This window comes from Ranitomeya imitator, chromosome 9 (assembly GCF_032444005.1).
Source record: "Ranitomeya imitator isolate aRanImi1 chromosome 9, aRanImi1.pri, whole genome shotgun sequence".
Lineage (NCBI taxonomy): Eukaryota > Metazoa > Chordata > Amphibia > Anura > Dendrobatidae > Ranitomeya > Ranitomeya imitator.
This window is the reverse complement of record NC_091290.1, coordinates 27,049,777-27,062,484: the sequence shown is the minus strand read 5'-3', so window position 1 is coordinate 27,062,484 and position 12,708 is coordinate 27,049,777. Positions and strand designations below refer to the sequence as shown.

Genomic DNA, 12,708 nt, shown 5'->3' with positions numbered 1-12,708 from the left:
ACCATCCCCATCAGTGCCATAAAGTAGTGACCATCCCAATCAGTGCCATCAAGTAACAACCATCCTCATCAGTGCCATAAAGTAGCGACCATCCCCATCAGTGCTTGCCATCAAGTAACGACCATCCCCATCAGTGCCATCAAGTAACAACCATCCCCATCAGTGCCATCAACTAAAACCATCCCCATCAGTGCCATCAAGTAACGACTATCCTCATCAGTGCCATAAAATAACGACCATCCCCATCAGTGCCATCAAGTAGCGACCATCCCCATCAGTGCCATCAAGTAACGACCATCCTCATCAGTGCCATAAAATAACGACCATCCCCATCAGTGCCATCAAGTAGCGACCATCCCCATCAGTGCCATCAAGTAACGACCATCCCCATCAGTGCCATCAAGTAGCGACCATCCCCATCAGTGCCATCAAGTAACGACCATCCCCATCAGTGCCATCAAGTAACGACCATCCCCATCAGTGCCATCAAGTAGCGACCATCCCCATCAGTGCCATCAAGTAACGACCATCCCCATCAGTGCCATCAAGTAGCGATCATCCCCATCAGTGCCATCAAGTAGCGACCATCCTCATCAGTGCCTGCCATCAAGTAACGACCATCCCCATCGGTGCCATCAAGTAGCGACCATTCCCATCAGTGCCATCAAGTAGCGACCATCCCCATCAGTGCCATCAAGTAGCTACCATCCTCATCAGTGCCTGCCATCAAGTAACGACCATCCCCATCGGTGCCATCAAGTAGCGACCATTCCCATCAGTGTCATCAAGTAACGACCATCCCCATCAGTGCCTTCAAGTAATGACCATCCCCATCAGTGCCATCAAGTAGCGACCATCCCCATCAGTGCCATCAAGTAGCTACCATCCTCATCAGTGCCTGCCATCAAGTAACGACCATCCCCATCGGTGCCATCAAGTAGCGACCATTCCCATCAGTGTCATCAAGTAACGACCATCCCCATCAGTGCCATCAAGTAGCTACCATCCTCATCAGTGCCTGCCATCAAGTAACGACCATCCCCATCGGTGCCATCAAGTAGCGACCATCCCCATCAGTGCCTTCAAGTAATGACCATCCCCATCAGTGTCATCAAGTAACGACCATCCCCATCAGTGCCTTCAAGTAATGACCATCCCCATCAGTGCCATCAAGTAGCGACCATCCCCATCAGTGCCATCAAGTAGCGACCATTCCCATCAGTGTCATCAAGTAACGACCATCCTCATCAGTGTCATCAAGTAGCTACCATCCTCATCAGTGTCATCAAGTAGCGACCATCCCCATCAGTGCCATCAAGTAGCGACCATTCCCATCAGTGTCATCAAGTAACAACCATCCTCATCAGTGTCATCAAGTAGCTACCATCCTCATCAGTGCCATCAAGTAATGACCATCCCCATCAGTGCCATCAAGTAGCGACCATTCCCATCAGTGTCATCAAGTAACGACCATCCTCATCAGTGTCATCAAGTAGCTACCATCCTCATCAGTGTCATCAAGTAGCGACCATCCCCATCAGTGTCATCAAGTAACGACCATCCCCATCAGTGCCATCAAGTAGCGACCATTCCCATCAGTGTCATCAAGTAACAACCATCCTCATCAGTGTCATCAAGTAGCTACCATCCTCATCAGTGCCATCAACTAACCACCATCCTCATCAGTGCCATCAACTAACCACCATCCTCATCAGTGCCATCAACTAACCACCATCCTCATCAGTGACATCAGGTAATAATTGACGACAAAGATGATGATGACCTTTGAAGATGGAGATAAAGATAAGGCTGATAACTGATAAGGAAGATGATAATGACACTATGACAACTGAATAGGTGGGAGACCAAAGAGGAGGTCAGATGACAGTGACACTTGACTGATGAGGATGGAGACAATTGATGACAATAGCGGTAACAACGAGGATATTCACAATTAGGAGGAAAGTGAGAATTAGTGACAACAGAGATGAGGAGGGAGACAAGTGATAATGACAATCCATGACATTGGTAACTGACAATTGACAAGAAAGATGATGGTGACAATTGATATTGATGACCTTCATGTTCAAGGATCAAACTATTGTAGGTCTATCATTTACCCGGGTAACATTGTAATGGTTGATAAATATAAGATGTGTGTAATAGTTTTTTTTTTCTTCCCACCACAAAGCATGACGCGTTTTGCATTGGATGTATGAGCTTTCACTCCTTCTGATGTCGATGCGACGCTCGGGTGACAATGGAGTCTACTGCAGCCGTAGAATACGACTCTCCCTCGTCTGCGGACACATCTGACTCTTCTTATATCGGGATGCCATGCGTGTTTGTCATGGGGCCCCTGCTTATAAAGATCAGAAAAGCGTGTCTGTAATCTTCGGAGGAAATGGCTGAGATGCCAGGTCTCCCCCCACTTCCCCTTCGGACCCTTTAGTCTCACAGTGGGGTTTCTTTTGCAGGAACTTTGTTCGAGCTTTAACCATCAGCAGCGGCCATGTCGTCTCCTCGTTAACACTACTCCTCATTACAGCGCAGGTGTCGCGGCAAATAAATTCCATCATCTCTCGCCCGACTGTCAGAATGTGCTGAGTAATCGCTGCGTCACCCATTGCAGAAATCCACAGAAAAATGTGACATCTGTGCTGCCACTACATTGTACGGCCAGACGGTGTGTATTATACCGCCACGAGACTGCCTATAATGGCGAAATCTAACCTAAAAATGGCAGTAGCCCAGCTCACCCGGACTCCTCAATGACGACGTATCACCGTCGCTGTGTAATCCGGAAGCTGTCAGGGCGGCAGTCATGCTGATGGTCTCCCTCACATTCTCAGATGCCCAACAAGCAAATAAGCAATGCAGGATTCATGGAAAGCTGTTATAAACCCTGTGAGAGCAGAAATGCCTGTCATACCGATTTTAAACCCAGCTTTCCCACAGTCCAGAATGTAATATCCACCCAGCTTTCTAATTAGACACGAGTGGAAAATGTGTTTTAATAGAACTAGAGAATAGATGCAATGCAGGGTATAAGAAATGCTGGGTACCAGACCCTCTGGCAGCTGTAATGGTGACTACACCTGCTGTCATCAAGCTTCCTAGAGTCCTGAATGGCAAATATGCCTAGTTTGGCAGTTCTATAGTGACCTGACTAGTGATATCTGCCATTCAGGACGCTGGGAAAGCTGTATAATTCTCAGATATCTGACCCTGATGCACGTAGGGTTGTGTCGGCCATTTTTGGCAAGCTGTTCCACATTAGGGCAAGGGCGGCTGGCCGGTGCTCCGGAGAGGCATCTCAGATAGGACGCTCCCGGCACACCGCCGGTGCAGACACATAAAGCGCTCCAGACTGTGAGATGTCTGCCTCGCATTAGGACGAGTTACCAAACACGACAGCGAATGCTTCTCATTACAGAGGTTTGTACGGAGGCAAGAGCCGGAATCAATCCCGATACCTCGCCGAGATAATCACCCCCAACATAGCAGCGGCTAGGAGGGCTTTGCAAACAATTTCCTTGGACAGTAGTAATTTTTACAGGATTTCATCGCGGGATGTTGGGCCATACTTCACATTTTTACAGTCGGATCGGACCCTGGTGGAGTTAAAGGGATGAGTGGTTATCGGTTTTACGGAAAGTACAGTAAAAAGTTGTAAAACTTTCTAACAAACTTTGGCGCAACACTCGCCCACGCAAAACGCGCGTCGGGGCTGCGTGGTCCGACCATCTACAAGGACCTATTTGGGTGAGATCTTTTTCTCTGTACTAGACTTATATTAGATATGGTTTGGGTGTATATGGGGTTAGAGCTATGGTAGCAATACTTTTTTTTAACCCTAATTAAACCCACAGCATTATATTTATTTTCTAGAACTGTGACAGTGCTGCTATATTGATATATTTATTTAATAATATTGCATTATGGGGATTATTATGGTCTTTGTATTCCCGTTCCTTATACATTTGAAATAGTGTCAGATCTTTGTTTGGGTCCTTCACTGTGATAACCGTTGTCCATTTAATTTTTTGTAGTAATATTCTGCATTTGATATCTTATATAAATACTTAATAAAATATGTAAGATATTTTATATGGATGTTTTTGTACTCGTGTTTTTTTTTTGTATATAGCTACATTTTGGAGTATGTCTGTTTTAACCGTGGTGATTTTACCGATTTAACTTATTTTATTCTGTTTTTTTTTTAAATTTATACTCTTAATAAATAAGATGCATAAAAAAAGTTGTAAAACTTTCTATCAGACTTTGGAGAACAATTCTTAATTAACACGATGCAAAAAATTCAGAATGTGACATTTCTGCCATTTTCTTGCTTCCTTTAACCATAAATCCTTCTGAAATGTTGAGTCCAGATTTGCAAAAGTTGCAAACGGCGAATACCAGGATTTACAACTTAAGTGGAGTTCTGTGTTTTAATTCCTTGCCGTTTCAAGATCTTTGCTTGCTGTCAGTGAAGAAGTAGAAAGAGGCTAAACAAAAAAAAAAACCCTGGACAGAGCGAATACTTCTTATACCAGAGGATTTGTTACAATGTATCAGTGTAGACAATCCTCTGTGAGCAAAAGGCAGTAGCACAAATCTCTACAAATGGATCGATGCAGGGAACATAACTCCAGACTGGGGCTTTTCACCTGCACTGATACACTGTAACAAACAGGACTTTATATAAGAGGTTCGCCCTCCCGCACATTATTAAAAACGCTGGGCGGGAGCAGGAAATGTGGAGTCGGCAGGAGGCTCCGGGCTGATTTTTACGGCCGTTCTTACACTTTCAGGAAGCCGAGGAATCTCGCCTATTAGCACTAAATAAATGAAGCCGCCATAAAGTGCAAACCGGAGCGAGCAGATCATCCGCTATATTGAGTCACGGCTAAATATAGAGCAATGCGGGGCTGCGGACCGTCGTAAAAATGCCGAGACCCCCCTTCCCCTTCCAAAGTCATAAGGACCGGGATAAATAAATACTATTACACATGTCCGATCTGGAGACCACAGACCGCCAATAACAGCACCATATATGTGCTCCAGCCAATAACCATATATGTGCTCCAACCGCCAATAACAGCACCATATCGGACATAACTGCAAGAGAAGTATGCTGCCTTCCAGGTGCGATGATCAAGGATGTGACCGATAGGATACCAAAGCTCTTCAGCTCCAAGGACGTCCACCCATTTCTTCTGATACATGTTGGCACCAATGACACGGCAAGGAAGGACCTACCGACAATCTGCAAGGACTTTGAAGAGTTGGGGAAGAAAGTAAAGGAACTGGATGCACAGGTAGTTTTTTCTTCTATCCTTCCAGTAGATGGGCATGGCACCAGGAGATGGAACAGGATCCTTGATGCAAACAACTGGCTAAGACGATGGTGCAGACAACAAGGATTCGGATTCCTGGACCACGGTGTGAATTACTTGTACGATGGACTCCTCGCCAGAGACGGACTACACCTCAACAAACCTGGGAAACACACATTCGCCAGAAGACTCGCTACACTCATCAGGAGGGCGTTAAACTAGAAGAAGAGGGGACGGGAAGAAAAACATTAGACTCGAACAAAGACGACCCAGGAAAACATACTCAGAAGGGAGGTAAGAACATTTCTAAAACAATCCACAGTGAGGAGATTGGAACAAAACAAAATCCTCTAAACTGCATGCTCGCAAACGCCAGAAGCCTGACAAACAAGATGGAAGAACTAGAAGCAGAAATATCTACAGGTAACTTTGACATAGTGGGAATAACCGAGACATGGTTAGATGAAAGCTATGACTGGGCAGTTAACTTACAGGGTTACAGTCTGTTTAGAAAGGATCGTAAAAATCGGAGAGGAGGAGGGGTTTGTCTCTATGTAAAGTCTTGTCTAAAGTCCACTTTAAGGGAGGATATTAGCGAAGGGAATGAGGATGTCGAGTCCATATGGGTTGAAATTCATGGAGGGAAAAATGGTAACAAAATTCTCATTGGGGTCTGTTACAAACCCCCAAATATAACAGAAACCATGGAAAGTCTACTTCTAAAGCAGATAGATGAAGCTGCAACCCATAATGAGGTCCTGGTTATGGGGGACTTTAACTACCCGGATATTAACTGGGAAACAGAAACCTGTGAAACCCATAAAGGCAACAGGTTTCTGCTAATAACCAAGAAAAATTATCTTTCACAATTGGTGCAGAATCCAACCAGAGGAGCAGCACTTTTAGACCTAATACTATCTAATAGACCTGACAGAATAACAAATCTGCAGGTGGTTGGGCATTTAGGAAATAGCGACCACAATATTGTGCAGTTTCACCTGTCTTTCACTAGGGGGACTTGTCAGGGAGTCACAAAAACATTGAACTTTAGGAAGGCAAAGTTTGAACAGCTTAGAGATGCCCTTAATCTGGTAGACTGGGACAATATCCTCAGAAATGAGAATACAGATAATAAATGGGAAATGTTTAAGAACATCCTAAATAGGCAGTGTAAGCGGTTTATACCTTGTGGGAATAAAAGGACTAGAAATAGGAAAAACCCAATGTGGCTAAACAAAGAAGTAAGGCAGGCAATTAACAGTAAAAAGAAAGCATTTGCACTACTAAAGCAGGATGGCACCACTGAAGCTCTAAAAAACTATAGGGAGAAAAATACTTTATCTAAAAAACTAATTAAAGCTGCCAAAAAGGAAACAGAGAAGCACATTGCTAAGGAGAGTAAAACTAATCCCAAACTGTTCTTCAACTATATCAATAGTAAAAGAATAAAAACTGAAAATGTAGGCCCCTTAAAAAATAGTGAGGAAAGAATGGTTGTAGATGACGAGGAAAAAGCTAACATATTAAACACCTTCTTCTCCACGGTATTCACGGTGGAAAATGAAATGCTAGGTGAAATCCCAAGAAACAATGAAAACCCTATATTAAGGGTCACCAATCTAACCCAAGAAGAGGTGCGAAACCGGCTAAATAAGATTAAAATAGATAAATCTCCAGGTCCGGATGGCATACACCCACGAGTACTAAGAGAACTAAGTAATGTAATAGATAAACCATTATTTCTTATTTTTAGTGACTCTATAGCGACAGGGTCTGTTCCGCAGGACTGGCGCATAGCAAATGTGGTGCCAATATTCAAAAAGGGCTCTAAAAGTGAACCTGGAAATTATAGGCCAGTAAGTCTAACCTCTATTGTTGGTAAAATATTTGAAGGGTTTCTGAGGGATGTTATTCTGGATTATCTCAATGAGAATAACTGTTTAACTCCATATCAGCATGGGTTTATGAGAAATCGCTCCTGTCAAACCAATCTAATCAGTTTTTATGAAGAGGTAAGCTATAGACTGGACCACGGTGAGTCATTGGACGTGGTATATCTCGATTTTTCCAAAGCGTTTGATACCGTGCCGCACAAGAGGTTGGTACACAAAATGAGAATGCTTGGTCTGGGGGAAAATGTGTGTAAATGGGTTAGTAACTGGCTTAGTGATAGAAAGCAGAGGGTGGTTATAAATGGTATAGTCTCTAACTGGGTCGCTGTGACCAGTGGGGTACCGCAGGGGTCAGTATTGGGACCTGTTCTCTTCAACATATTCATTAATGATCTGGTAGAAGGTTTACACAGTAAAATATCGATATTTGCAGATGATACAAAACTATGTAAAGCAGTTAATACAAGAGAAGATAGTATTCTGCTACAGATGGATCTGGATAAGTTGGAAACTTGGGCTGAAAGGTGGCAGATGAGGTTTAACAATGATAAATGTAAGGTTATACACATGGGAAGAGGGAATCAATATCACCATTACACACTGAACGGGAAACCACTGGGTAAATCTGACAGGGAGAAGGACTTGGGGATCCTAGTTAATGATAAACTTACCTGGAGCAGCCAGTGCCAGGCAGCAGCTGCCAAGGCAAACAGGATCATGGGGTGCATTAAAAGAGGTCTGGATACACATGATGAGAGCATTATACTGCCTCTGTACAAATCCCTAGTTAGACCGCACATGGAGTACTGTGTCCAGTTTTGGGCACCGGTGCTCAGGAAGGATATAATGGAACTAGAGAGAGTACAAAGGAGGGCAACAAAATTAATAAAGGGGATGGGAGAACTACAATACCCAGATAGATTAGCGAAATTAGGATTATTTAGTCTAGAAAAAAGACGACTGAGGGGCGATCTAATAACCATGTATAAGTATATAAGGGGACAATACAAATATCTCGCTGAGGATCTGTTTATACCAAGGAAGGTGACGGGCACAAGGGGGCATTCTTTGCGTCTGGAGGAGAGAAGGTTTTTCCACCAACATAGAAGAGGATTCTTTACTGTTAGGGCAGTGAGAATCTGGAATTGCTTGCCTGAGGAGGTGGTGATGGCGAACTCAGTCGAGGGGTTCAAGAGAGGCCTGGATGTCTTCCTGGAGCAGAACAATATTGTATCATACAATTATTAGGTTCTGTAGAAGGACGTAGATCTGGGGATTTATTATGATGGAATATAGGCTGAACTGGATGGACAAATGTCTTTTTTCGGCCTTACTAACTATGTTACTATGTTACTATGTTATATTGTGCAGTGATTTATAAATAGCGCTATGTTCATTATTGATTGGTGAGGGAAGAGGTTCTGCAGCGTCAGGGTTTCTGGGGTCCAGGTATATAAGGGTTTCTTGGTTCTGTCCCTACTGATCAGCTGCGGGAGGGAAAGGGAGGTCTAAAAATAATCATCACTATTGAAATGCTAAATTATTCCCAATCCATAGAGGACAACCTACTGATCACCGGGGGTCCGACCACCTTATAGGGAGCAGAGGTGCCCACTCTCGGTCCTCCGCTCTAAGCATCATCTACAGGACTGCCGGAGATCCCTCACTATATATATTTACTGGGCATAGGAAGATCCCCCCTAAAATTAAACTCACCCCCCACAGAATCATCTGAGGTCCCATTATTAACCAGAGGAGTTTTATCACTGGCTGATCCCACCTTCTGGACTATCAGACTTTCTGGATTGGAGGATTAGAGGGACGGGCGGATCGGATGGCGGGGGCTGTCAGCTCGCCCGTTGCTACAATTCACACTTTTAGTAGAGGGTTATTGACAGGCAGATGTTGGGGGTGCGTGTTCATGGCGAGGGGCTCGGCGCGAGACGTGGGCTTTACGTGACACATTCCTGGAATCCGGAGTGACAGCGACATGACACAGAAAAATACTCAAGGGTACTGGATGTTTGCTGCAATGTATCAGTGCAGGTAAAATGTATCAGCGCAAGAGACAAATGTTGCGCTGGTCATTTATCTCTCTTCTCGGCGAGAAGGATCGGGTTTGGGCCACAAAGACGACTATGGAGAATCGAAGTCCATTGAATTAGCCAAGTCCTGCTGACGTGGGCGATGGCTTCGTCACAATTCATTAGTGGAGATTAAACCTTTACCAGATACCAAGCAGCAGTCGGCAGAACTATAATTGCAGCTCCGGATTAGACTGGAGGATAAGGCGTTGGTATTTGCAGAGTTATTCGCTAATTATCGCCGTATAAATGATAACATTTTATTTCAACTTGCGGTTCCTTTTATGAAGGGGATCTGTCCCTTATGGGAGGGGTGTGGGGGGGTTATCCTAACAAAGGCCGATCAGAGGAGCAGATAGCCGCTTATCTCTGGAGCGCGCGACGGAGGCGGTGATGTCCTCTCTCCCAGTAAACACTTATTACAGATGGTAAACATCACCAGTAATGTTCCCAGCATAGGAGAAAAATGTGCGGCATGAAAAGCCCCCTCCCCGCATGTGGCCCTGGACGGGGTTAATAAACAGCCATAAATCTAAGAGTAATTAAAGGCCCCCCCCATGCACAGAAGACTAATGTCAGCAGAGCAAGCCTATATAGACGGGTCCGTCTGACAGTCTTTTGTGTCTGGGGGTCCCGATTGATGACGTCGGGGGGAGTGAAGGCTCTGCCATGTCTGATCCCGAACCAAGGGAGCGCTCCAGTGTATGGGGGAGTCCAGGGGGATTTGGACAACAGCTACCAAAGGTGTAAAAGTGGCAGAGAGGGGAACAGACGGGGAAACTGATGGCAGCTGCATCGTTCCTGGATCTATAGGCAGAAGCCACTCCGCTTTCCATAGACCCAGATAGGCACATGGACCTGCACGGTTTGGCTACATTCACATGTTGCATTTTTGCTCCTTTTTTTTAAAATGCAAATTAAAAGCCGTTTTTCTACAGCACCAGCAAAAGTTATCAGATTAAAGAAATCTTTATGGACACACAGCATTGGAAAAGCCTGTCGATTGCTTCAGCATTTTTATCACCATGGAAAGCAACGAGAAAAAAAAAAAACCTGCAACCATGCGTTCTTGGTGAATAAAACCAACTTTATTAAACATGTGCTGTAGACAAATGACACACAATCTGCACGAAAAAAAAACACAGTAAAACCTCTTTCCTTCCACGAAAGCAGATTTTGCCTGCAGAAAAAAAGCAACGTGTGAACATAGCCTTAGGCGCAGTTTTGTCCCTTCAGTCTTCTGTTACACGGCTCTACTTGTGTAAATGGACCCCCAAACACTAGTAGTAGGTGTCAGCCCCATGTTTGTTCCTGACCGCTCTCCCCCCAGGCTCGGCTCATCACACCGTGTTCTGTACAGATAACGGACCTTCTATGATTAAAGGGCTTTCCTTTATCCATAGGACAGGCGATAACTTGTGGATTTCTAGGGGTCCCAGCGATCCCGAGAACTGAACGAAGTGGAGGTGTGCATGCTCGAATGCCGCTCTATTCACCTCTATAGGAATGCAGAAAACAGTGGGGTGCTGCACTCTGCTCTCCCCGACAGTCCTGTAGACAATGAAGGATCGTAGGTCGAGCACGGACACCGCCGCTCCAGTCTAGACTGTAGAGAACGGAGTCTGGGATAAGATGCCATTTTGGAAAAACCCCTTTAATAGAAGTAGAAATGCAGCTCTGAATGCGACTGCCGCTTTTACTACTGTATGTAGGTTCACAATGTACCGGGCTGTCAGTATCAGATCCGTGGTGACGGAGGAGGGCGCAGCGGGCCGCCATTACCTGCAGGGCGCAGTTCATCATTCGCACGATGTAATCGAACTGCTGATGGTTGAGGATGGTCCTGTTCTCCTTCACGTGGTGGCCGAGCTCCTCCGTCAGACACTGTCTCGCAGCCTTCCCCTTCAGTGCACGGAGCGCGGCGGGCAGCGTCTGGGAAAGACAAGGGGGCTGTTACATGAGAATAACACTTCATTACTGCAAGGAAAGGAAATATGTCCTGGCGAGAATTGGCGAGACGAGAGGAAACGCGCAAAATATCTGCAGATCCGGAGCCCTCAATGCGGCGGCTGATAACAGAAGGCAAATGTTTACACGGGAGAGAGAGCAAATCACTCAGGAAAAAGTAATCCAACCATTCCAGGATAAAACCACCATGTCTGTGCGGAGCAGGTCCCATCATTAGCGCGGAACCAGGCACCTGATCTGAGGCCGCTTTACAGCTGCATTTAAAAGCCGAGACTGAGCAATGTGTGACTTTTTGTTCATCTTAAGTGTGTTATACCGCCATCACATCCAGAGCTGCAATCAGAATTCTGCTGACTTCCTGTTAATAAAATATGTATTAATATAAAGTATATATTGCACTGCGAGAGCTCACAGAGTCACTCCGTACTTACACATAAAAGATCTAATAATAAAGTGTAGAACAAGAGACAAAATTGTAAATGCAGTATTAAAAGTGACTAGAGGAGAGGTGAGTAATTTTCCCAGGGGGTCACATGAGATATCGTTACTGATGTGGAGGGCCGAACCAATTAGCTGTAATTAATTCTGATCAATAGTTATATTAACATGAATTATAATCAATATTATTGATATCACTAAATATTGAGCAGAATTAAGAATGCAGACATCCCCCTATATATAGTATAAGCCTCCACAGCCCCCATTATAAAGTATGAGCCCCCACACACAGTATAAGCCCCCCACACACACAGTATAAGCCCCCACACACAGTATAAGCCCCCACACACCCACACACAGTATAAGCCCCCCACACAGTATAAGCCCACCCACACACAGTATAAACCCCCACACACAGTATAAGCCCCCACACACACAGTATAAGCCACCACACACACAGTATAAGCCCCCCCACACACAGTATAAGCCCCCACACACACAGTATAAGCCCCCCCACACACAGTATAAGCCCCCACACACAGTATAAGCCACCACACACACAGTATAAGCCCCCACACACACAGTATAAGCCCCCACACACACAGTATAAGCCCCCACACACACAGTATAAGCCCCCACACACAGTATAAGCCCCCACACACCAACACACAGTATAAGCCCCCCACACAGTATAAGCCCCCCACACAGTATAAGCCCACCCACACACAGTATAAACCCCCACACACAGTATAAGCCCCCACACACACAGTATAAGCCACCACACACACAGTATAAGCCCCCACACACACAGTATAAGCCCCCCCACACACAGTATAAGCCCCCCACACACACAGTATAAGCCCCCCCACACACAGTATAAGCCCCCACACACACAGTATAAGCCACCACACACACAGTATAAGCCCCCACACACACAGTATAAGCCCCCACACACACAGTATAAGCCCCCACACACAGTATAAGCCC

The 12,708-nt window shown here is 45.2% G+C and overlaps 1 protein-coding gene across 4 annotated transcripts in view; it reads right to left on the bottom strand.

Annotated features, from left to right (window-relative positions):
* SBF2 (SET binding factor 2) overlaps nucleotides 1-12,708 on the bottom strand; it is a 254,030-nt gene that overhangs the window by 85,813 nt on the left and 155,509 nt on the right. For all 4 annotated transcript variants that reach the window (XM_069738854.1, XM_069738853.1, XM_069738856.1 and 1 more), the window contains exon 16: nucleotides 11,098-11,247. In XM_069738854.1, coding sequence (XP_069594955.1) covers nucleotides 11,098-11,247 — 150 coding nt within the window. The remainder of the gene's footprint in view (nucleotides 1-11,097; nucleotides 11,248-12,708) is intronic.